Source organism: Mastomys coucha, unplaced genomic scaffold (genome assembly GCF_008632895.1).
Source record: "Mastomys coucha isolate ucsf_1 unplaced genomic scaffold, UCSF_Mcou_1 pScaffold15, whole genome shotgun sequence".
Classification (NCBI taxonomy): Eukaryota; Metazoa; Chordata; class Mammalia; order Rodentia; family Muridae; genus Mastomys; species Mastomys coucha.
Window position 1 is genome coordinate 63,058,484 of NW_022196897.1, and position 26,591 is coordinate 63,085,074.

Genomic DNA, 26,591 nt, shown 5'->3' on the forward strand with positions numbered 1-26,591 from the left:
GGGGACTTGTAAATTCTTCTGCTTCTCATTGTCTCTAACATGACCCCCTTGATCTTTCCTTTCTGACTTTTGAGTCCAAAGACTCTGGCAGCTGCAGGATGTGGTCAGTGTCAGGGGCAGCACTGGATGTAGTTTATCTTGCTCTGTCCACTTAAAATATTTGCATCGTGCTGGGAGAAGGAGAAGTTTAGTCCTATCTAAACATCTTTGGGATTCATCTTTTGCAGCCAGAGAGAATTGTTTGGCTACAAGTAACTGCCTTTGCTACCCCTAGGTTAACTGTCCACACACAAATCTGCCAAAGGGCCTCTAGGAAAGAGTGTCCTCTGCTAATTGAATTCTAATGAGGCCAGGAAGTAGATTAGAAATCGAGCTATTTTACTGTTAGTTTCAAACACTGGATATAGGGATGCGTGGCCTGTTTGATCTGTTTAATCTTCCAGGAAGACCTAATTAATTCATGAAGAAATGACTGCCCAGAAGGACTCTGTAGGTTATTGGTTGATCCGGCTGAAAGGGGATTTTCTGGGTCCGGAGCAGCATCAGGCACAGCAGAGAGCTGCTGCACTGGGCTGGCTGGGCTGGTGATCTGTGCTCTGGCAGACCTCTAGGCCAACTTAATGGGTGCAATCATGGAAGATATATTATATATATGAGTACTTTAAATTATCTGGATGAGATATCATCAAATCCTGCACTCAGATAATCCAGGGAGGGAGAATATTTAAGGGCCCAATGAAAATATTCTGTTCAATTATAGTGTCTAGCCACTATTGCTGGGGAACTGCTTCAGCAGATAGATCGCTTGTAATTATCACCCAGTACCTGTACATTAGGATATAAGCATCCTGCCTGTGGTCTCCGGAAATACCTCTAGTTATAACAAAAGCAGTGGGGAGACCCGAGGGGGATTGAAAGTCATTGTCTGAAAGCTGTGAGCATACTTAAACTGAAGGACAGCAACAGTACAATATGCTCCTTTATCCTTTCTAGGGCAAATGGTCTTTCTTAGCTACCCGTGTCCACTTGGAAAGTGGCCCTACTCTGTTCACAAAGCCCTCCATATGACAGACTGGTACCAGGACTAGACATGTGAACCAACTGAGCCAATCAGAAAGTGTTCCTAAGATTCTGTAAAGTGACATGTGGGAATCATTCCTTTTCTATAGGGGTTACTTCATGAAACCTATTTTGGACAGATGCCAGTCAGCAGTAAGCTTCCCAAAATGGGCTGGATGCTGCCTCCCAGTGCTATCTGGGTGATTGGTGCAGAGTCATAGAGACCATCTCTGAAAACTGTCAGATGCTTTCGAAACCATGAGCTAGGTTTGCAGGGATGAAATCTATGGGGCTCTTTTTCTCTTTGGGTGTATATGGTCTTCCCATTTGAAACCTTTACTGGGGAAACTTCAGGCACACTGTATGTATATCTTATAAAAGCTCTTGCTGCTGGGGTCTTTCACTCTCCCTTCACACCACACAGTGAAAGAGCAAAGTGCATGTGGATGGAGAAGCTCAAACAGAACTCTGTGTAGACAAGGACTTTCTCAACACTAGACTGAAAGGCCCTTCCTTGGCTTGTCCCAGCTTCTTAGAGAATTATGGTGAACTCTCTTCAGAGAGATCACTGGTGGCTTGGATGACACTTCTGGTAGAAACAAACATTCCTGCAGTGTTTAAAGGGCAGGGGCATTCTTAAGATCTTTTCCCTTTTTCTTTTCTTTCTTCTCTTTTCTTTTTTAATTGGAGCAGCATGATCACAGAACATGCCCCTCCCACCCCATTCTTCTTTTCTGAGTTTTGAGTTTTTCTAGTTGGGGGTGAAGAGAAGAAGAGTACAAAGTGTTCTTCTTCAAAGGCCACTCCAGTGTTTTGCAGAGCTGTTTGACAAGCTTGAGCCCAGCTGGGTGGGCAGCCATCTGCTTCTGCAGAAGCCATCACAGAGCTGGATTTTCCCAGAACCCTCTCTGTCACTGGAAAGGGCAGAGGTGAATTATGATATGTGTTAGGAAATGTGCCCAGTAGCAGGAGGAATGGGATTAGTCAGCTCCAGAATTTGTTTGGGACTTACGCTTTGGATGGAAAATTCCTATTATCCAACAAAACTTTCCCTTGAAGTTGACACTGTAATGCTGTCTGCTGAGGAGGTCCACCTGGAGAAACAGCAGGGCTGAATGACTTTGTAGACTATGAAAACTTACATAGATAGGCACACTCTCATGCGTGCACATGCACGCACATACAGACACACACACATGCACCCACATGTACACACACATACTTACACAAACACACTCACACACACACACACACACACACACACACACACACACACACACACACGCACACATACCTGCATGCATACACCCAAGGCACTTAAACCTGAACTCATCTATCAAAGGAACAAAACTCAAGGTTCTATCAGGGCTCATAACCGGAGCACAAGGATAGGACCAAGCCAAGTCCAGACATTTCTAAAACAAAGAGTTCTGTGCAATTTCAATAGAGAACACTATAAATTCAGCATGCTATGCCTACCCAGATCATAGCTTTTTTAATTGGCATATTGTTGGGCATTTCTATATGTGTCTTAGGCTTGTCATTTTCATTAATTGTTTTGTAACAGTTAAATGAGTTACTACAAGCAATATACCAGAAGCAGATCTGGCAGGCTGTGTTTCTCATTTTCTAAAGGACTATGGCACTGAGTGAATGAAGTGTATACCAGAGACAGGAGAGGGCCTCAGCCGCACAAATCAAAGCCCCCTAACTGAGAGTGTGGTCCTTCCGGGACTTGCCCAGTTCAGCAGCTGTATTCAGCCACCAAGAGCTCCTTCCGAGGCTTGCTGCTGCTGTTCAACAGAGCAAGAATTGTAAAAGCACCGAATCAGCAGAAATGCTGGGCTGTAGCAGCTTCACTCTCCATGAGGAGCAATATTTGAAAGATGTGGTGATTGGCGCTGTGCCATTCTCTAGGAAGGAGAGGAAATGCATTTTTAAAGTCTGTCCACCTGACACTGCTTAACCAAATAGCTGGGTTTGACACTCTTATCCCTGGATAGGTTGAGAACATCTGATGCTTCAAGTTCACCACAGGCATTCTCATACTGTCTCCTTCCAGAGGGGCATGAATTTGATCATCCTTAGCCCTCAGAGGTACTGTAAATGTTACTCTGTGTACAACCTCTAGGGCAGTCGATTTCACCCTGTGGGTTGTGACCTCTTTGGGGGTTGAAGGACCCTTTCACAGGGGCCACAGATCGGATATCCTGTATATCAAGTACTTACATTATGATTCATAACAGTAGAAAAAATTACAGTTATGAAGTAGCAACAAAATAATTTTATGGTAGGGACTGTACCAAAGGGTTGTAGCATCGGAAGGCTGAGAAGCACTGCTCTGGGATCAACTACAAGGCTAGCCACTATAAGCTTAGGTCCCTTCTGCAATGCGGTCTCAATTTTTTGTTACACTAAGACCTAACAGATTTATCACTTTTTAATTAAATTCTTTATTGTTTATTGCCTCACTTCCAACCAAAAGGCCAAAGCTCTGAAGATACCAGTCTGTATTACAAAGTAGTCTTAGAATGTTCTCTGTGGCTATAATTGCTCATAATGCCGAGTTTAATTATATATGTTATATATTATATATAATATAGTAATACATATATATGAAGAAGAAGGAGGCCATATATTTATATCTATGTCTATGTCTTATCTACATACCTGTCTGTCTGTCTGTCTGTCTGTCTGTCTGTCTGTCTGTCTGTCTATAAGACTCAAACCCAAAGTAGGCAAAATTCTGCCTGGCTGCTGAGTTCTTGACTCTAGACATTCCGAGGCCTGCCTGGCTAAACTGATGAACTTCAAGATTACTTTCAGGGGAGCGAAGTTCACCTTGGACTTACTTCCACCAAACATTCAGCATGCCTGAAAGGAAGGAAAAGAAGTTCTTAATAGTTCACTGGCTCAGGCCTGACAGGGATGCCCTTGAAGGGCTAGGGCCTGCCAGACAGCTAGCTCAAGCACAGTGCTACATGCGCGCCAAGGAAACAAACAACAATAAAGATAATTAATGGGGCATCTGACCCTCTGACCTCCAGACGCTTACAAGGCACCACCTCGTCAATCCCTGCCCCTCCACATGACCTCCACGCCTTCACAGGAGCCTTACTGTGGTACATCAAGCATGCCGGCCAGGCCCTGGCTTTGTTCATGAGGCTAAACCAAAGGGGAGCTTTTGCTCTCCAGCCCTCCAGATCTCGCCTGGGTGGAATGAATCAACGCTGGTGTCACTAACATATTCCAGGTCATGTACACACACATCAATGTTATTATATCTCAAAATTACTTTGAAATCCATCTTTGAGGTTTTAACCATTTCCCTAAAAATGTGGCTTCAGAAATTCTTACATGGAGCAAGGATGGCACCCAGTGGCCAAAGTGCTCCATCTCAGATCTTGTTCTCTCAAGGATTTGCCATTTGCTTATCTCCTCAGAGATAATAAGCTACAGGGAGATCCTTCCCTTATGCCGGAGCTAAAACTCAAAATCGTAGGACTATACTATACTTTTAAGTTGAACAAAGACACACACACACACACACACACACACACACACACACACACACACACACACGATAGGGGCATACTTCAATGAATTAAACCAGAATAAGAACGTACGTGTGTGTGTGTGTGTGTGTGTGTGTGTGTGTGTGTGTGTGTGTGTGTACTTTAAGAATTTGCATTCTAATAATCACATTTCAGGTAAGCAGCATACTGTTCACGATATCCCTAATATCAAAAAAAGATTACACATCCCTCACTCCACATCCTCCTTTCCATAGTTCCTATCTGGTGCATAAGTTCTCATGCCCTAAGCATAAGACTTTATCTCCTGACACGTACTTTATCATTAAACTGATGTTTGCAATCTTCCGCCCGTGTTATCTTTCTCACACGGTCCTTGGCAGCCTGGAGAGTACAGGATAATAAAGTGGAACCCTTCTTTTCTCTTTGAGATTTCCAGATGTTGAAAGATTTCTACATCACAAGATAGGCGACTGGACTAAAGAAGATAGGCGACATGTCAGAATAATGGATCCTTTCCCCCAGATCTACAAATGAGGCAGGGTCTCCATGTTTCCTGTTTCCTATTCCCGTACATTTCTAAGCAGTCTGAAATCCCAGGGCAGGAAGCCATGTGGATGGTACAAACATGAATCCGGAGAGAAATTTCTAACAAAACACTATAAAGAGCCTTTTAAAAAATAGTATCTTAAGTTTAACCAAAATAGTCCTTTTAAAAATAGTATCTTAATTTTAACCAAACATTCCCTCCTAGACAGCTTCACCTTTGTTTGTTTGCCTCCAAGGCTGTCAGAATGCCGCTAAGTTTCCAAGAATAATAGCTGAATTGAAAGAAATTGTTGCAGGGTAAAATTCCAGGACTTTCTTTCCATGTTCCTACTTAAAGTGTATGGACTGTCCTAGAATCAAAATAAAACCAGGGCTGGGGCAAGCCATCAACGTCAAATATATTTTTCTTTCTAGATCTTATTGTTTGTTTTTTGTTTTTTTTGTTTTTGTTTTTCCTTACAGACAGGATCTCACTATGTAGCCCAGGCTGGCCCAGAGCTCTTGGTTTTCCCCTGGCTGTGCCTTCTGAGTGCTGGGATTACAAGAGTGTAATACCACGCCTGCCTTTCTTGATGGTTAATTCTTGGTTGCTTCACTCATGCAATGGACCCTGCCTTCACTAAGAGACTGAGGGGTCGGAAGCAGTGGTACTGTTTTGTTTGCTTTGTTTTTAATAGCCACTGCTATTTCTTAGTTTTAAATACACAGTTACTATTTAAACATTTATGGGTAGAGTTAGGGTATAGATTCTATACTGATGAGTTTAAGGCTTGTCTTACCAAACATTGCCACATTCCCTCTCATGAGTATCATTACATTTTTATTACTCTTCAAATATAATATAGCCATGAGAGCCTCTGAAAATTAATTGTAAAGTGTAATTAAATCAACCTGAGCCAGGTCTTCCAGCAAATACCCTTAATTCTGAAGCTGATCTTCAATTCAAACCTTTGAGCATTCGGAATCATAAAGACCTCAAGATGTTTTGTCAACGTTTATTTTCCTTTGTGTTTTATTTCCCCTTCACTCCTACGGATAAACTTTATAGGCTCATAAAGTGGCTTCCTTTTATAGCTGGAGATGGCTTTGCCGTACAGATGAGGGAACCCGAAGCCCAGAACATTTACATGAACCAGTAGCTGTTTCGTCTCTCTCTGTTCACATGTATGCTCACTCTTGTCCTACGGCATACATGTTCCAACACAGACTATGTCAAGAGACAGCTGTAGTCCTGAGCCTGCAGGCAGCCCTGAGCGCAGAGGTTCTACGCTCATTCAGTGTTTCACGCATTGCTTCAGAACCTATAGCCCTGGGATTCGCCAACATTTTAAAGATTTTGAATGGATCCATTCTCAGCTGAAACATAAACACAAAGACCTTCCAAGCCAGTTCATGATTTCACAAACACACAGGGGAGACTGTAAGCTAAATCAAATGCTAACAGAAAGCATTAGAAGGGTCATTTCATGAAATGGGGAAATAATTTGTTGTAAAAGGTTTGGTTGGGGCCAGTGAGGTGGCTCCACAGGCAGAGGCAAAGGCCCTTTAAGCCTGATGACCTGAGGCTAGTTTCTGGGAACTACATAACAGAAGAGACCAAAATTTTGAAAAAAAATGTCTCTTGACGTCCACATGCACACTGTGACATGCACCAAGGCAGGCAGACAGACAAATCACACAACACACACACACACAACAACAAAGGTAAAAAAATGTAAACACACTTGACAATACACATGCATGCAGAATTTTATTTAATAGTAAAGAAACCTTCAACATTGTGAAAACCACTGCCTACAGCAGAGACACTGTCCTCTCAGAGCACATCAACAGAATTGGGCCAGAGCTCAGGCCAGAGAACACGAATGCTTATTTTCTTGGAGCTTAGACTGCATACGGAAACTATGAAATTGATAAGCAAATACACACAAGGAGTTTACAGCACCCAAGAGCCAAGATGGATACAAAACTTTCAATTATTGCTCTTGTCATAGATCTCTGCTTCCAATTTCCTCCTGTGCACTTTAATTCCCTGCACCCCAAATGGCAGAGTTCAGTGGAACTGGTCACAAGATGCTCCCAGACGCCAAGCATGGCTATATATGATACAAGGCATAAAAAAAATGAACAAGTCAAAGATATCACCCTAAAATGCTCCTCATCTAACCATCTGATTAGACGGGTGTGCCAAGATTTATGTCGCAGCAGAAACAGAAAAGAATTGTAAACAGCATCAGTTCTGCCCAAAGGACAGTGGGATGACTGCGAAAGAGGGAGTTGAGTGAGGTCAAATGGATTAGTAGGGCTGTAAATATGCAGAGATAGAGAAGAGGATGGGCTCAAGGAAAGGAGAGGGGAAAGTGGCAAGAGGCCTTGACACAGAGGTAGGGTGCCTCTGCGCTTTCCTGTGGCCCAGCACCTGCAGTGTGCGGAGTCCACCTCCCCAAGCAGCCAGGCCTTGTGGCAGAGCATGGCGGAGGACTCAAAACCCAACAACACGGGTCCAGGGTAGAACAAGCTTGAACAGTGGACTGGGGGTTTGAGTTTGGAGTACTTTTAATGTCCAGACCGAGTCTAGAGACTCATAGATGATGCCGAGCTTTGTAATCATGAGCCTGGAACCACGGAAGTGTGCCGTCCATCAGGCAGCTGGGTTCTGTCTGAATCTGAGAAAGGTGAAGAAGGAGGAGGCAAGGAGCCCAGGCAGAACCAGAGAATGCAGTGGAGAGAGCAAGGAGCTGAACTGGTGAGAACCTTGAGCTGGGTTGAAATGAGAGGAGGATGCCAAGGCAGAATGACTGGGACAACACTTGGAAATGCAGAGGGGGAAGAGTCATGAGTGGCTTTGCGATTACATCCAAGGCACGCAGCTTCAGAGTGCAGGCAGGAGGCTGGGGCTTGTTTGTGTACTAAATGGTTAACGAGGGAAGAATTAAACCATCAAGATTGCTAAATCAAGCCCCTGTTCCCATGGTAAGGGACCACCTGTCCCAACTCCACAATTTCCCAGCTCAGATTCATAACCATATACAGCCTGTATCAGAAGGAAGTCAGAGTGAATACAGAGTGGAGCAGTCTCAGACACCCTAGTGTTCTGGAAGGTTCTGACATCTTTGGCTCCTTTAATTCTCTGCACAGTTCAAGGGTCAGGGTTATCACTGGGCCACACTATGGCCTCTGCTGGGCTTTCTGAAGTCTTCATTGCTCTGCTTCCTAATACTCTAAAACAACACAGACTGCCTGCCCTCCAGCCTGAGACCAATAGGGAATGAAGTGACGGGAGCTGACTGGAGGAGCTGGGGGGGGGGGCCTTCCAGACATTTTGTAAAACAGACTTAAAATTATATTCAATGATGTGTCCCCATGTTTTGTGGTTATGTGCCTATGAGCGTAGATGCCTCAGGAGACCAGAGGCACCAGATTCCCTCTGGAACTGGGGTCAGACATTTTGTGAGTTGTTAGATAGGGGTGATGGAAACCCAACCTCAGAAGCAGTATGCACTCCTAACCACTGATCCATCTTGCCCTGACCCCAGGCCCAATCTTTCTCCTACAAAAGTAGATGTTTCCAGTGAGTGACCTGTGGAAAAGGTGTCCCTGCTTTGTTTTCCAAAGGGAAGAAGTGACAAATAGTGCCTGTGTGTGTTGCTTTGGGGGGAGGAGGTCAAGGTCACCACAGGATATATTTGGGTCAGGCAGGTCCTTGAAGGGCCCTCAATCCATAGCCGCTGAGCTCAGCGCTAAGAAAGGCCAGCTCGGCCTTAAAGACCTGGTCGTTGCACATCATCCCCTCCCTGGCATCTGCAGTGCTCAAGAGTGACAAAGTGCAGCCATCCTTTCTGCGATGTAGCCTTTGATTAAGACACAATTCATAAAGGGGACTGGACACTTGATCACGAGGTGGGCCACATATTTATGGATGCAGCTTGAGCCACTCAGGCTGCCAGCTGCCTGCCTCGGTGTCGACAGACTGCCCTTGACAGTGCTGGGCTGCTCTTTTTCCTGCAGAGCATTTCCAGGGAGAGTTCAATAGCTTGCTCTGACAGTAAAGGAAAACTTGGATAGGAAACTTGGCATAAATACTATTGAAAGTCAAAACGATGCCTTAAATTCAAGAGGCAGGAGTAAGGGCTGGGGAAGACAGACTAGGTTGGATAGATGTCGATACCAAAATTCTGTGTGCATTGTGGCCTCCCCACAGCATCCTGGAAATAAGCTGGGGGTGGGGGGTGGGACTGGAAAGCCAGTGTGGGCAGCTCTGAAAGCAGCATTCCAGAGAATAAGTTTGTGCAGCATGAAGAGAACAACCTGCTTCCTTCAGACACCAAGGTTCCAGGCTAGTCCTGGCTGCAGAGGAGCCTCGGAAAGAGCATCTGTCGGAGGCAGTGGGAGATAATGATGCTTTGGTGGGTGACACTGTGAGCTGCCAGCCTCCACCCCTGGATCCCTGGATCCCTGGCCCCTCCTCAGCATGCCCTGAGTTGCCTGGTTTGGTTGAATGCTGTGAAGTCACTCTTTCTGCACTGTGCTTTGTGGCTAGGGGAAGTGACCAGGAAGGAAGCCACCTTGTGCAGTGACAACTAGGGACAGAAACACTTTCATGAGTTAATTAATGTTATTGCATCCCATCACCAGTCCACAAACCGGAGCGTGGCATTCCTCACACCACCCCCTATCCTTCCAAAGAACTCCCAGTAGATTGCCATAGCAGCATTGGTGAGTTGTCTTGAGGCCTGAAGCTGCTTCTCCATGAGATTTCATCCTGTGAATTGAAGTGATCTCTTAAATCTCAACTAGAGGATGGGGATGACCTTTGACCTTTGACACCGCCCCTTGCCATTTCCTTTACTCTTATTTCCATATGCAAATGCCACAAGAAGTGTCTATTCTTGGTGTTTTATTTACTTCGCCATGATATCAGTTTGGGGCTTGGGCACTAACACTGAAAACTTGGATGATAGAAGAGGTGGTTCAGACTCAAAAGTCCACCTTGAGTTACTGGCCTTTAATTACTGAGGCAGTTATGGGGCAGTAAACGAGCCTCGTCTTTGATTGCAGCTGTAACCCAGGCAGTTCTGAACTGGAAGAAGGGATGATTGAAGGAGGCAGAATAGCCTAAGAACATCCACAGGTTGATGCTAATGGGTAGATTGGGGAGAACCATTAGCTCTGTCCATTGCAATGGAATCCATGGAAAGTGTGTAAAACCAAGGGAGCATATAATTGGTGTGCTAAGCTCATTTTCTCATGTTATCACAGCTGGCATCTTCAGGTTATTAAAAGCCTTTAAACTAGCCGTCTTCGAAGAGATCTAATTGTCAATATGGTCTTTATATGCTATTCCTGTTAGCGTGGTGCTGAAGAGACGTAAACAGGCACTAAAATCTGCACAAATTTTCTCGATGTCACTTTCTCATTTCAAGTTCATGGAACAGTAAATGTTAATGAGGGGAAAAAAAAAACCCATTCTTTGGATCTTGGCCTGCTCATTAATGCACAGGGCAATAAGCCCATAAAGGATAATTTATTGACGCTATAATCAGAAGCAGACTTCCAAAAGCGGTTAATTTATTAGTACCTTGAAGTTTGGGATCTTTGCACGTGTATGAGTGGCCCTACAAACAAGACTATTTCCTGAGGTATGAATAATATCAGGACTAGGAAAAAGAAACCTGAGTTCTGACTTACTTGTAGAGCCACAATCCGCTTGTTGGGCAGTGTTGAGACACTCGCTTTCAAGTCAGTGAGGGTCAGTTTTAGTTGCTAGCTGGAAACAATCTAGTCTGACCTGCTGGGAGAGTCTCAGGGAGGGTGTGTGTAGATAAGGTCAGCCTGTGGAGAGTGTCTGTTAGGTATGTTAACTGAGGTGGGCAGCTCCAGCTACTGTGGGTGTTATCATTGCTGTGGTGGGGGGCCCCGAACTGTGTGAATGGAGAGCGCGAGTTTGGGACATGCAGGCCTGCTCTCCTTCCCTCTCTGCTCCTGACTGTGGCCCTCACCAGCTGCCTCAGGTCCCCACCCATGTGACTTCCCTGGGGACTATAGCCTGCACTGTGAGCTAAAATGAACTCGTTCCCCCTAAGTTGCTTTTATCAAGGTGTTTGACCACAGCTACAGAAACAACATGGAGCCAAACTCTAATCCTGTTTTCCCACCTGCCACAACACATTGCTCTGAATTCTTTCTCAACAAGACAAATAGGAGGAGTCAGAATAAAGGAGAACACAGATAGCTCCTTAACGGCATTCTAAAATGGGGGGAGGAGGACATCCACCAGGTGAAGCAGTGTGAAACAGAACCAGCAGGCATGAGGATGCACTGCGGCTTTATCTCACATGAAGTCAACCCCCTTTAGGCCACGCCCTCTATGTGTACAAGTGGCTGCAAACTAAGAATAAAGAAGGATGCAGATTTCACTCTCCACTCTCAGTATTGGTACCCACACTGCCTCCTGAGGTCTTCAGAGTGTGCCTTCTCTGTCCTTACCAAGTGGCCTCTCCCTGCACTGTCCTTCCTAGCCCTTGATGGTCATACTGGAAGCAATGTGTCCCTGCTCTGGTCTGCGGTGAGGCTTTGGTTCCTGATGTGTGTGGCTGACACTCTGGAGGCTGAGCTATCAGAAGCATTGCATAAACTGAAGCCATCACAATGATCAGGCTTTTGCATCCATCCACTCATGTTCTCAGCTAGGAACAGAGATCCATGGGTGGCTGAGGGATGAGATGGATCCAGGAGCTGGCTTGCATGCTGAATGTGGACTCACGTAGAGAGGAAGGCATGTGAACTCTGCTTCCATTAGAACCCATTCTTGATTCAGAAAGGCTCTCAGACTCATGTAAATGACACATCTTTCTGGTCTCTGGGACATTTCTGTATCTAGGGCTTCTATTGAGATCTGTCATATGCCCGTGTGTAGCTGAACTCCAGATCTTTTCTATTACCAGATAATTAAATCATTTTTTTTCCCCAAATTCTGGGGTCATCTTTGAATCACTGAGCACTGATCCCAGCTAAGTAGAGTGAACATTAGGACTATTTTTAAACTATCTTTTTACCTATCCTTTAACTCAGGAAACCTATGGATAACCCTGATTCTGGATTTAAATCTCTATGCTATTTAAAAGAAAACAACGCATACTTTCAAAATGCTAAAGAGAATACATTTTACAACACAGTCATATGTAGATGTGTCTTGTCTGTATATACTGGTGAAAATAAAGTATTTATTTAGTTGTTTACTTAGCTGTATACAACTGAGTCTGAAGTTTTCATAAATGTCCCATGACTATACACAGGAGTATTCTAAGCACACTATATTTTAATGTTATTGCTGCAGTTACAATAGAACACAAGCCATCAATTAGGATAATGTTTTATTTACTTTATATATCAAGGAAAAACCATTTGGTTAAAATTACTACTATTTCTAAATTACATTATAATAGGATACCAGCTAATATCTTTTGGGATAAAATCTGGAATAAATCAGTTCAGTTAGTAATCTTGATGCTTTTAAGATGAAATAACCCTTTGTTCTCAAATTTAAATACTTCATATTTTTAGTATGTTTGGGAGCTAATAATAGAAAAGCATGGTGTGTTCTAAGACACTGGAGTTCTGTTTGCTCTAAAGCAAAGAATAAAACCTGAATGCAGGTTAGTGACCTCCACAAAGCAGAGAGCTCTGGGCCATGTGTGGCTTGCTGCATTTCTGGAAGGTGGCTGTGGGTGTCTTTTATGGTCACATTTAGTTCATTATGTATTTTGTTTTCTTCTTTCTGGTTACTTCCCTGCTTTGGCAACAAGAATAATCATAATAGCAGCAAAAATGAATAATAGGATGTGATATTATCTTTTTAGCAAGAGCTGGGTAAAGCCATTAAGCAGATTTCTAGGTAACAAAACCTTTGCCTTGTTGTTCAACTTTCCAAATTTATAGATCAAAATAAAATTTTTACAGATTTACCATATAATATCTGGTGTTTTGATGCACACATGCTAAATTTTACTAATGTAAATAAGTTTTAAATATCTTATGGAAAATATAATTTGTATACATTAAATAAAATTCAATTTAAAGTGGCATCTAAAATAATTTCAAATTACAGTTTTAATATTTTCTTGATGTCTAACTCCCTTAAGATCTAGAATACTGATATGTTTTGCATTCATTCAGTCACTAAGCATTTACTGAGTGTCACTATGGTCCAAGACCTTTGAAAAGCAGCAGAGATAGAACCATGAAGAAAATATATAAAAATATATTCCATAATAGAGTTCATATACTAGTCAGCATATACCATGATTTAAATCCCCCAATTCCATGTGTTGGAAATTTGCAACCACTGCAGCAGTGTTGGTAAGAGACACTTCAGGAGATGGATGGGTCCTCAGCACCCTGCCTTGGCTCCTGAATGAATGGATTCGTAGCTTACCAAAGAGGAAGCTAGGGTTTAGAACAGCTCTCTGGAGTGCTTGCTCTATCTTGCCACATGGTGCCTTCTGCTATGTTATGATGAAGCAAGAAGCTCACCACACACACGCGCACGCACACACAAACACACACATGCACACACGCACGTGCATGCACACACAAACACAATGCACACACGCACACACATGCATACACAAACACACACACGCACATGCACACACAAACACACACACGCACACACGTGCACGCACATACACACACATGCGGGGGCACACACACATACATACACACACACACACACCAGATGCTGAGCAGATGTCAGTCATGGCCTTGGGTTTCTCAACCTGTACAGCATGAGCTAAGTAACCTCTATTGTTTATAAACTACACAGTCTGAGGTATTTTGTTACAGGGAAGGAAACAAACTAAAAGAGTATTAAGATGTTTGTCTCTACCACAGATAGGCCCTGATTGCTGTGGCTTAGATTGCTTCGTTCTTTCCTGGGGGTGAGGCAGCAATGACTTCATGATAGTACTGCCTTTCCTTTTGACCTGGGGTACCACTCTAAGACCTTTCTTTAAGCATCTGTCTAATGTAACTACTTATTACACATCCGTTGTGTGTACCTTGCCCTCCTGGGGAATGTTATCCCCACACTCAGGGTCTCTCTTTGTTCTCTTTAGAAGTTCAGATGATTCGATTCTAACATGGACGATCACGACAAAAGGTCTCTGTGTCAGTCTTTCCCTATGAGGATGAAATGGATCTATGTGCAGATAGGACTCCTAGAAAAACAGCAAGCAAGGTCGTGTATTAACATCCTAGTGTATAATATTTCTTAGAGATGCAGTGGCTTTTCCTGATAATTCTCAGCACTTTAAAACAGAATTGAAAAATGCAAAGAATAAAGCTTTTAAAGGGAGAGAAATCACTTTGCCAGCATTCTTATGCTTTTACTTTTCCTGAAGTCCTGTGGATTGAACCCAGGGCCCTGGACACGGTAGGCAAGTATTCTACCACTGAGATGTAGCTCCTGTTTTGTGGCTGTTGTTAAAAGATGATTTGTAGGAATCCAAGGAGACAAGGTAATATTCTGAACTGCACCTAAAGAAACAGCAGTAACTAAGATACAAAGGAACATCTTAGACTCATTCATAGACTCGTTGGCTGTGGGAACCAGTTGGGGGTCACCCAGAGCATCAGGGAGGCACACGGTGGTGGAGTGGATCATCAAACTTCTTATTCTTGTTACTGGTTATACTGGTCACTCAGTGTCTCCCTGGTTTACTCAGCTGGAAAATAGTGTGCATAGCCCTTCACAGGGCCATGAGGTAGAGATGGACAATACATGAAAGATCCTTGTAAAGCTAGAGAAAGGACCCAAGGAGCTGAAGGGTTTGCAACCCCACAGGAGGAACAACAATATGAACTAACCAGTACCCTCAGAGCTCCCAGGGACTATACCACCAACCAAAGAGTACACATGGTGGGACTCATGGCTCCAGCAGCATATGTAGCAGAGGATGGCCTGGTCAGTCATCAATGGGAGGAGAGGCCCTTGGTCCTGTGAAGGTTCTATGCCCCAGTGTAGGGGAATGCCAGGGCCAGGAAGCAGGAGAGGGTGGGATGGTGAGCAGGGGGAGGGGGAAGGGAACAGTATTCCTGGCATACAGTAAGCATGTGATAAACGTTAGCCACTATGATCCTAATCTCTTGATTTAGTTTTATAGGTAAAGAAGAGAATAAGGCTCTAAAATTTTTAAGTGGGCCATAAGTTAGAAGTAAAACCAAAACCTAAGTCAGGTGTCCAGATTCTCACGCTATTAAACAGACTCCTCCCACCCCCACCCTGTATCTGTATGTTCAACACATTGGAAAGCATATTGACTCATGTAAACCACACAGGGACTATTCCATTGTGTAATTCTCCCACCTCTCTAAAAAAGAAGGGCTCCAAGCCACTCTGTCCAGGACTGTGGCTCACACTCCTTGTGAGAAGGACGACTGAGTCAGACAAAGTTTAACTGTATGTGCTTACAGGTCCCTTCCTCACCTTAAACTTGTCGACTTCAGCCTTGGAACACGTGGCGTGGTAAGACAGCACCTGATGGGGAAGAGGACAGAACGTCAGTAATGGACAAGGATGGGTTGTCGTAAATCCTCCTCCCTGGAAAACGGGCTTCACTCACATACACCACCTTGACCTGACAGTGGACTTCAATATCAAACAAGAGATTAAGAATCATCTGTGACATAGTCTGACTATGTTACACCAGTCTTCTCAAAGGAACGGGGTGCAGGTCAAGACCTCAGTCCACAGAGGATGTATCTCTCCTGAGAAACGCTCTGTAATGTGTATGTGCAATGTGTGTGTGTGTCTGTATGTGTGTGTGTGTGTGTATGTGCAATGTGTGTGTGTGTGTGTGAATGTGTGTGTGTGTCTGTGTGTCTGTGTATGTGTGTGTGTATGTGTGTGTGTGTGTGTGTTATGGGAGATACTGTTGGTTGCTGACCCCACTTCTATTTGTTCTGTTACTCCTACATGCTAAACACACTGGGAAGAGTACATAGCTATTGGTGACCCATGTGACAACAGGATTATATACCTAACCCTACTGACATTAGCCTTAGCATGTGGCCTTTATTGGTACAGGGATGTTAGGGAAAGTGACAGATGTGACTCTTAAGGGCAATCACATTGCTTCACCAGCTCTCTTCTCCCTGAATTATTAGAAGGCCATGACCAGAGAGGGTTATTTTTGCAGCCTGAGACATGAAGAAAACACCCTCATAGAGCTGTGGCCAACTTGCTCCTGATGATATCATGCGAGCAAGAAATCCATCTTCATGGTTTATCACCATATCCCAAGTCACTGACACAGGGGGTTAAATGTAATTTCTGTCTGTCTGCCTGCCTGCCTGCCTATCTACCTACCTATCCATCCATCCATCCATCCATCCATCCATCCATCCATCCATCCATCTATCTATCTATCTATCTATCTATCTATCTATCTATCTATCTATCTTTCCTCTGGGATTCATCTGTGATGCCCAGAGGTGTACTCAGCTCTAGTGTCTATGAAGTGACAACCACCGGTGTTCTAGACAGTAGAGCAGGCATTCTTATGCCTTTACTTCCTGACAGGCTGCCTTGCTGCAGGTCCTCCTTTTACAGCAGAAGTAGGTAAACGAGCATTAAGGTAGCTAGTACTAGTACATTCTCAGGCAAACACACATGTGTATCACACACCTACACACAAAGTATGCATTTTACATGTTACTTGCTACCACATACAATCTCAAGTCTAATCTCGAACCTTGTGACCCATTAAATCTCCCTGCACTTTCCAACCTTGAAGAATCAGTTTGCCTCTCAACTGTGGGTCAGCATTTCCCAAATATAATTAGCCTCAGAACTCTGCTTAAGATGATACAGCAATGTCATAACACGCCAACCTAATAAGCCATTGACAAGAACTTTTGAGGAAAGCGGATACGGGTGAAAGCACACAGCTGTGGAGACAGCGCCCCCAAGTGGCTGAAGGCAGTCTGTGCAGCCACATTTTCAGTGCATTACACTTCAGCTCTGTGAACTTGCTCAGGCTCTTTGGATCTCCTTAGTCAAGTGGCATAGTCATACTACTATAGAGCCACCTTGTGTTCAGCAGCAGGCTGTTCATGAAAATCAGAAGCTCCACCTGAAACTCCAGGCGGGAGGGCATTTTCCATTATTTTCAACAGGAAAAAAAAATCACATTACACTGTAAAGCTTGTAACAAGTTCTTAAAACTTAATTGGGGTGCAGCGGAGTTCACAGGTGTGTATGAAGCAAGGGACATGATGGCAGAATATTGCAATGCTCAAACGAAACCTTGCAGCATTTACTGGAAGTGAAGACTCTGCCTCCTACTGAGTGCGACCACTCCTTGCCTTTACCACTTTTCTCCATAGCTTTCAGAAGGGACTCACAAAAACATTATATTGTGAGATAAATAACATTTGTTAGGTTTGCTTATTAACAACAAAATGAGTTTCCACCAGCAAAATGTTAATTGTAACATTATTACCTAAGGTGGGTTTGTATTTCACAGAGTTCTTAGGAAAATTTAATGCAAGAGTACATGTCTATTTCCGGTATACAATTACTTATGTTATTACATACATAATGTACATACATTAACTTGCGTTGATTATGGGAATAGTCAGTTAAAGATCTACCCCATATATATTTGGCTGGTATCATATATTATGATCTTAGTTGATGCAATATTTTTTCAATCAACATTCTGTACTTTTGGTTCTATTTTGTCAAAGTAATCTCTAACTTTATTATTGTCTTAGATTTTCTTAGTGTTCGCAAGTTCCTTTTTGAATATCAAGTCTTTAAAATCAGCAGCTACCCAGAGTAAACAAAACCAAATCCAAAACTGCAATTCAATTCAAATTTCTGCCACTAGAATCAATTTTCCACTCCCTTTATTATTAACAAAAAGAAAAAAACTGGGGCTGCTGGGATGGCTCAATGGTTAAGAGCACTGACTGCTCTTCCCAAGGTCCTGAGTTCAAATCCCAGCAACCACATGGTGGCTCACAATCACCTATAATGAGATCTGATGCCCTCTTCTGGTGTGTCTGAAGACAGCTACAGTGTACTTACATATAATAATAAATAAATCTTAAAAAAAAAGAAAAAGAAAAAACCTATTAACAATGTTAAATTGAAACTATTTGAATCAGTGAAGCAAATAACTATTACAGACTAAGGCTCTCTGCTCGCTTAACAGTAGCTTCTTTTTCATTTATTACTTCATTTCAATTATAACTCACGCACAACTCATTTATAGGTGAGGTATAAAGTTTTTTGTATTTTTAGAATTAAGTTCTATAATAGATGTACATATATTCACAAGCACTGCTTCCCAGTGTAGTGTAACAGTACACTTTTGTTTGCTGGTTTTAAAGAGGAGGGCTACTGTGCTGCACTGAATATCGCCTCAGCAGCTGAGACTACAGGCGTGGGAATTGTGTGCATTGTTCTGGTTATGTTTTTAATGAACTGAGGTTTTAAAATTTGATTTAGTATACTTGCCCATTTTTATGATTACTGTTTCATGTGTCTTTTCTAAGAAGCATGAAAGTTACTGGTGTGTGTGTGTGTGTGTGTGTGTGTGTGTGTGTGCGTGTGTGTGTGTGTGCATGTGCGTGTGTGTGCATACAATTGCCCACATGTGTACAGCTTGCACTGTCTTCCAAAACTTTTTTGTTTGTTTCTTTATGTTTAGGTCTATGATAAACCAAACTAATTTTGTGCATAGGGCAAAGCTAAGGCTTAAGGAAATAAGTACATTGGGTATATTCTCGGGACTACTACATTTTCTTTGTTTATTTTATTTAACTTGACAAATAATAAAATCAAGAAGCTTTTGGGTTTAACTTTTCAATCTGCTTATGAGACCCTCTATCTCCTATGATGTGACTCGGAGCCAGGCAATAGGGTGGAGAAGGAACTGGGCTCAGAATATGTTTGGTTTGTTTTGCATTTCTGAGACAGGATCTCACTTGATGTTCCAGACTTTCCTGGAATCCATGACATAGCCAGGCTGACCTCACACTTGGGATGATCCCCCTGCCTCAGCCTCCCAAGCACTGGAACTCTATTAGGAGCTACTACTTTTGACTTCAAGAATAGAAAGATTCTTCTTCACCTGCTCCAGAAAGGTCCAGTACCTGGGGGTGAACGGGAAGGAATTCTCTGTTCTGCAGCCTTGAGCCCTCAGGGAGAACTTGGAGATGTGTAGTAAGTCCCTGCCAGCAGTCCCGGTACAACCAAGACAAAGAATCAAGTTACTCCAGACAAAGAAATCCTGAGGGTTTCTAAGGGTTATTTTAGCATAATTCTTCAAAGCACTTCTGTCTTTTTAGAGCTAAAGGACTTTGTAAACTAAGTTAGGGAGGATTTTTTTTTTTTCAGTGCTGTGTCGGTTTGAATGAGAATAACCCCCACAGACTCATATGTCTGTTCGGTGTCCAGTTGGTGGATTATTTAGGAAGGATGAGGAGGTGTGTTTCGAAGGCCCAAACCATTCCCAGTTAGCTCTTTCTTTCTTTCTGCTTTGTGTCTGTGTGAGAGATGTGAGTTCTCTCTACAGCTTCAGGACCACGCCTGTCTGCCTGCCGCCTTGTTACCCGTCACAATGATCACGGGCTCGAACCTCAGGAACTATATAAACCACTATAAATTCTTTCTTCTATAAACTGCCTTGGTCATGGTATCTCTTTACAACAATAGTAAAATAACTAAGACAAGTGCTGTTGGTTGGACCCAGGGTTGCATGTGCTAGGAGAGAGCATGGAACACCCCCTGAGTTGGGGAATCATCCTTGCACAGAGACCTCACCAATCTCTGTATCATTGGAGCTTTACAAGTGCTGCCTAAACCAGCACTCACATCCATCTAGGAAGGCCAAGGTAAGTTATTTCTCCAGCTGACTTTCTATATTTGTTGCAAACACAGGGTGTAACCATGAAAGCCAATGACTTCTCTACCCATTAAGGTAGGGAACTAATGCACAGCTGTGATCTGCTACATGTGCAGCTTCTTAATGCAAAGACTGTGACCCAAAAATGATGTGCGTGTGTGTGTGTGTGTGTGTGTGTGTGTGTTGGTCAGGGAACTACTTGTGGGCATTGGTTCTCCTTTTCCGCAATATAAGTCTGAGTATCAAATTCAGTTTATGAGGTTTGGTAGCAAGGGCCTTGATGCAAGGAGCTATCTCACTAGGCCCACCTAGCTGGTTTTAAAAGTATCTGCATATACTGCCAATGTCACATAGAACTTCAACATCTGGACCACGATCATCACCCCACCTTCATCAGTCTCAATGCCACCCTTGTCTCTGCACTGCAGCCTTGATACAAGCTTGCAAGTTCTTTCTTTTTTTTTTAATTTCTCTCTCTCTCTCTCTCTCTCTCTCTCTCTTCCTTTCTTTTTTTTTTTTTTCGAGACAGGGTTTCTCTGTGTAGCCCTGGCTATCCTGGAACTCACTCTGTAGACCAGGCTGGCCTCGAACTCAGAAATCCACCTGCCTCTGCCTCCCAAGTGCTGGGATTAAAGGTGTGTGCCTCCACCGCCCGGCAGCTTGCAAGTTCTTGTGGACAAGTCCACTGACAGATGTTCGGATGCTCTGTAGGGTAGCACTGAACCTGGAGGACGGCTCCTTCCGTCTTTCTTTAAGGCTCCAGGCTGGGCTTCCTTGGTGGCAAGTTGTTTGGGTTTCCATCCCATTTCTCTGGTCTTTCTGTTGCTTTCTTCTTTGTCTTTCCTCTTTCACTTGACACATGGTAGCTCTGTAGGACTTCCTCTCTTTCAGGGATGCTACATCACCCCATGCTTTCCACAGCATTGACAACTACATTTAGTGGATCTCTCTGTATTTGTCACTAACATTGGCAACGGCCACCATTGTGAGTTCCTGCTTGGTTGACTCACTAACAGCTCAAATTTAACATGCCTCAACACATGTTAGTTGCTATTGTCCACATGTTGATTTTTCCACATGTCCTAGACAGAACAACACTTTGCAGATCCACCTCATTCATGTTGAACGCCCAAGGCACGCCTGGTATCTGTGAACACGTTATGTTATATTGCAAAGAGAAGTTGTTCACAGAAGGAATTAACATTGAAAAGTAAGTACTTGGGTTTCGTGAATCCACATGGTCCTTCCAAGTGTAAGAATAGAGAGAGGAAGAAGCAGAGTGGCACGGTGTGAGTCTTGACTAGGCAGGGAGGGGTAGGAGATGGCCCACAGCATGAAGGTTAGCTCCACAATGCAGAAAAGTCAGGTATGCAGACTGTCCATTAGCATCTTCGTGGAAACAAAGACCTTTTACATCTTGAGGCTGGCCTTAAAAGGTCTCGGGTAGACTTGTGACCACCAGGATTACAACATAATAAGCATGTGTTATTTTAATTCACTGCATTGTAGATTCACTACAGCACCAAAGGAAAACTAAGGCCCAGCACAAATCCTCTCTTTCAGTCTTCCTTGACTCGGGTGAGTAGCGCCCTATCCAGCGATTTATTTAAACCAGAAGCCTCGGGTAACTCCGCCTCTCCTTTGAGTCCATCATAACCTCTCAGCTCAGACCACGAATGCCTCCCGTCTCCGTGTAACCGTCAGACAGAGTAAACTTACAAATGCCAAACCCTGACTATTTTGTACCCGAGATGAAGACCACCGGATTCCCACAAGTCTGCCACATTTCCTCCGGCATTGCCTACAGATGGGTTACAGGTTTTAGGTTGGCAGGCTAATTCAGTCCTGTGCATGGGCCTAGTAGGTCCTGCACCATTTGGCCCTTGATACCCTTAAAACTTCCTCTAATGCCACTTGTCTTTTTCTGTCTACTCCAATCCCACCCACGTGCTTTTGGATCATTAACCCACCAAGTTCTTCTGCACCTGGGAACTTCCTCTGCTCTCATTACCTGGCAGGGATCCACCTTTTGACGTCAGATTGACGCTCATGTCTTCAGTGAGATCCTCCCTGGTCACTTCAAGAAACCACTTCTTCATGCCTGTACCCTTTGAGTAAAGTGGATGCTTTTTACATCACTCACCACAATGGCCACTGTCCCCACCTACCTAGAGCTCAAGCACCATTATTGTGGTTTGGGTCTGGAATGTCCCTCAGGAGCTCAGGGTGGAAGGTTTGAACCTTGACTGGTGGTGCAACAACAGGGAGATGGTAGAAATGTAGGAGGTGGGGCCTGATTGGAAGAAGCAGGCCACTGGTGACATGCCTCCAAAAGGCGCATTTTGTCCTTAGCTTCTCTCTTCTGTCTCCCCTTTCTTCACAGGTGCCTTGAGTTGAGATCTCTGCACCAGCCTGGGCTCTCAGACTTGTCTAAGGTCAAGTGGCCATGAAACCATGAGCCTTTGTTTTCACAGCACTGAAAAGCTGGTTGACGAGATCATGAAATCAAAGATTAGCATTAGTTTTGACCACCAATGTGGATCCTCCCCTTAGGAGTGGGCTTGACACTTAGTTGCCACTTAGCATATTTTGTGAACTGACATATAAAACATAAGATAATTTTAAAAGAAAATAATCTTTATCTCCCATCTTCTCCTGGCTCCTTTCATCAGCAGGTTGAGAAGGTGCTATTTCCTCGATGAACTAACAGCAAATACCACACCTGATCATAAACTGAGCGGTGTGGGTAACAGTGTCAGATAAGGCAAATACAGAAAGGATGAGTTAAGACTGTGCTTCATATGGGCAATAAATGCTTACATAATGAGATCTATTTATGCTAAGATGATCCACCATTAAACTGAAGTTCAAGCCTACCTACTAACCTGACCCAAGGTCACCCAACTTCTCCCTGGCCCAAGTCAACAGGAGTAAGAACAAACCCGTACACGAGGCTAAGCTGCATTCCAAGATCCTCACTTTCCTCCACCCATCCCCTTATCACCCAGTGAGTTTTTCTTTGGAATGTTTAATCTGGATGTTTACCAAATGTGCTGAATATTTTCCACAGTGCTTCTGCTATGAGCTGAATTGTGTCTCTCACTCCGCCAAATTCACATACTGAATTCCCTAAGTCTCAGAAAGTCGCCATATTTGGAGACAGAATCTGTGAGGGGGTAATTAAGGTAAAATGAGGTCCTGTGAGTGCACCTAGTCCAATGTGAGTGGTGTGCTTACAAGCACGTGACCTTAGGGGACACATACGACACGCAGAGTAAGAAGGGGCCATGCAAGCACACACGAAGAAGACAACCATCTGTAAGTCAAAAACAAAGGTTGCAAAAGAGACCCAACCACTGGTGTCTCGACCTTGACCTTAAGACTCAAGAAATATGGGATTAATTTCCCGGGTTAGAGGCATCCAGCCTGTGGTATTTTGTTATATTATAACAGTCCTCAAAAACGAATAGAACTATATAACCTCATTAACCTACCATCTGTGGTGGAGTTGCAGGAAAAGAACAGAAGTAATTTCTGATTACTTCCAGCCCAGCCAGTCTTCAAAAGAAAATTATCACTGTCTTATATATGAACAAAATTATACAGCACATTCGATGACCAAAAATCAAGCAAATTATTATAGTCAAGAACAGGTTTAACAATGCACAGAAGAAATTATTCTTATTTTGGGCTTGTACCACGGTAAGAGCCAAGATTTTAAATTCTACTAAATACAAAACAAACAAAAAGACTTTATATATTTATGTTCATTTAAGAAAATACTAGTAGTGATGTATTGTTTTGAAGTATACAGTTAATATGTTTGGAGTTATTTAAAATTTATATTGAGAAAAATGTATTTTCACTATTGCTATAGATAAGCATCTACATAAGACTGTTAAATTGATTGTTGTTTTATACCAAACAACTTTTATAATACTCACTTTTATTGTTATAATATTTTATAAATTTTAAAGAATGTGACAAAAAATACCCTATCAATATGTACTATATTTGTGAATATGTACATCCAAAAAAATAAATAAACTTTCAAAAAAAACCAATGCATAGAAGACATGCACATTAACTATTAGTTTTGAGCATCCTTGGGTAAGCTAAAGGATCCTTCTACAATTCCAAGCTATATTTATTTTATAATTTCCCAAGCTTTCCGCTGCATAGCATGGATCGAGGTGCAACATACATTTTGGATAATAGTATGTTTGATCAGATTTAAGAAAACATTAAATGTGTCTTAATAATTTGGAAGAAAAAATTGCAAAATGTTATAATAATATCCACCCTGTCTTCCTCTATGAAAAACGTCAGTAGCTTGTGAGGGGTTGGCCACAATATACACGGTAGTTAATTTTTTTGACAGCCAAATAAAATTGCTATAAAGCTTACATAGGAAAGTAAACAACTGATCCCTGGAACACTTGAACTAACATTAAACTTTCACAGGGAAATTTCTATCCCAGATGGATTTATCTTTTGTGTCACAGTTAATTTACAAAGTATTTAGAAGTGGAAACTAGTAACTCAGTTTTGTTGATGAGCTCCGACTTACACATTCTTTACAGTTTCTCAGATAAATCACTACTGGTGAACCACATCACTTTAATTAACGTTTGGATTGAACTAGCTCCTAGCAAAACAGAAGATGCAAGATAAAGCCATTATCAGGCCCAGGAAGGAAGAAGGAAACAGACAACACTTTTGTGTGAGTTTGCACAGCAGGAAAGGACAATTAAATGTATTTCAAGAGAAGAGCAGCAAACAGAGCTACAAAACAGTACTAGTGTGCCAGGCCTTGTGCTCTGCCTGGTGTGGTAAGACCTGAGCCAAATGCTTGCCTTGCAGTTCTAGGGACCTAAGGTGGCTGAGGGCAGAGCTCTAGCCCCAGATATTGTTTGGGTGGCCAGCATTTGCTCCTGAAGTGAAAAGTTAACCAGAGAAGCAGGGTGGGGTATAAAGACCCCTTCACAGACTGGAAGAACAAAGGCTGCACGAGGATCCAGACTGACTGTCTCCCTGGAAAGGGGCTGCATGACTATTTATCTATGCGATACATTGATGGCTCTGGTGGCAAAGTGGCTCTTGGGGATCAATGAAAAGAACAGGACACCCAACTTTCTCAAAGCTGATTTGAAGCAAAATCCCAAATAATTTCTATTGATGAGCTCTGACATAATAAAGTCTGCCACCAGCTGTGGTCCTCCATCTAAGAAAGGCGACAATCTTCACAGAGAAGCCAATTTGCTTGGGATGACTTGACGGAGTGTTTATCTAGCTGTGTGAAGGTCCATACTCCTGGGATTTTTAAAACAAAGTTGACAGCACTTAAAATATGGTGCCTGCGTGTATAGTAGAGGATTGCAAATTCGATCATCAATAGGAGGAGAGAACCTCTGCCCTGTGAAGGTTCTGTGCCCCCCCCCCCAGTGTAGGGGAATGCCAGGGCCAAGAAGTGGGAGAGGATGGGGTGGCAGGCATGGGGAGGGGGAGGCAACAGGGGTTTGTTCTTGTTGTTTTTGTTTGTTTGTTTGTTTGGAGGAGAAACTGGGAAAGGAGAAATTTACATGTAAATAAAGAAAATATCTAATAAAAAAATAAAATAAAATATGGTGCCTGAACAGCTGCATTGAGAATGATCAGTTTCTATTGTCAAATATTTTAGAAACTGCCCTGTTGTCTAGTGGGATGGAATGTTCGGAAAAGCTACTTCAGTCCACTATGTGATTGGTTATCATTATCTTCAAAATATATGCCATGTTTTTAAAAATCTATAGAGATAAACTATTTAGAAAAAGATTTATTTTATGTATATGAGTTCTTTGGGTGAATGGTTGGATGGATAGATGGATGGATGGATGAATGAATGAATGAATGAATGAATGCTTTGTTTAAATGAATCTGCACACCAGAAGATGCCATTGGATTCCGTTATATTGTGAGCTGCCATGTAGGTGCTGGGATTGAAGTCAAGACTCCTAGAAGAACAGCCAGTGCTTTCAACTGCTGAGCCATCTCTCCAGCTCCTTGGAGTTGAACTTTCTACTTTTAAGTAGAATAAATTAGATCTGCTTAATCTGGGATAACAAACAGGATATTTATTAGGTAGATGACTTTAGGATCAGCTGCTCTTTTGCTGTGGGGAAAAGGGTCACACATGAAGCTCATAGCAGCATATATTTGTGGTGTGCCCTCTTTAACTAAATCTTTGTGGTAAAAACTTTGGGCATCTCTTTTTGACATCCTGGTTCTGGTGGTTTGAGTGAAAATTGTCCCACATGGTCTTGGGCACTTGGATCCTTGGTTCTCAGTAGGTGGCGCTGTTTAGGAAGGCTTAGGAGGTACAATCTTGCTGCAGACAGTATGTCACGGGGTTGCAGGGGGTTGGGGTGGGCTTTGAGATTAAATGCCTCACACCATTTCCTTTTAGCTCTCTCTTCTCCATGCTTGCTCTCCGCCATGTGAGCTCTCAGCTTCCTGTCCTGGCCACCATGCCCACTGATGGTTACACCGCCTCCAC

The 26,591-nt window shown here is 43.0% G+C and overlaps 1 protein-coding gene across 1 annotated transcript in view; it reads right to left on the reverse strand.

Annotated features, from left to right (window-relative positions):
• Window positions 1-26,591, reverse strand: part of Pde11a (phosphodiesterase 11A) — a 396,671-nt gene that overhangs the window by 112,914 nt on the left and 257,166 nt on the right. The window contains exon 10 of the mRNA XM_031370689.1: window positions 15,628-15,678. Within this exon, the coding sequence (XP_031226549.1) occupies window positions 15,628-15,678 (51 nt within the window). The remainder of the gene's footprint in view (window positions 1-15,627; window positions 15,679-26,591) is intronic.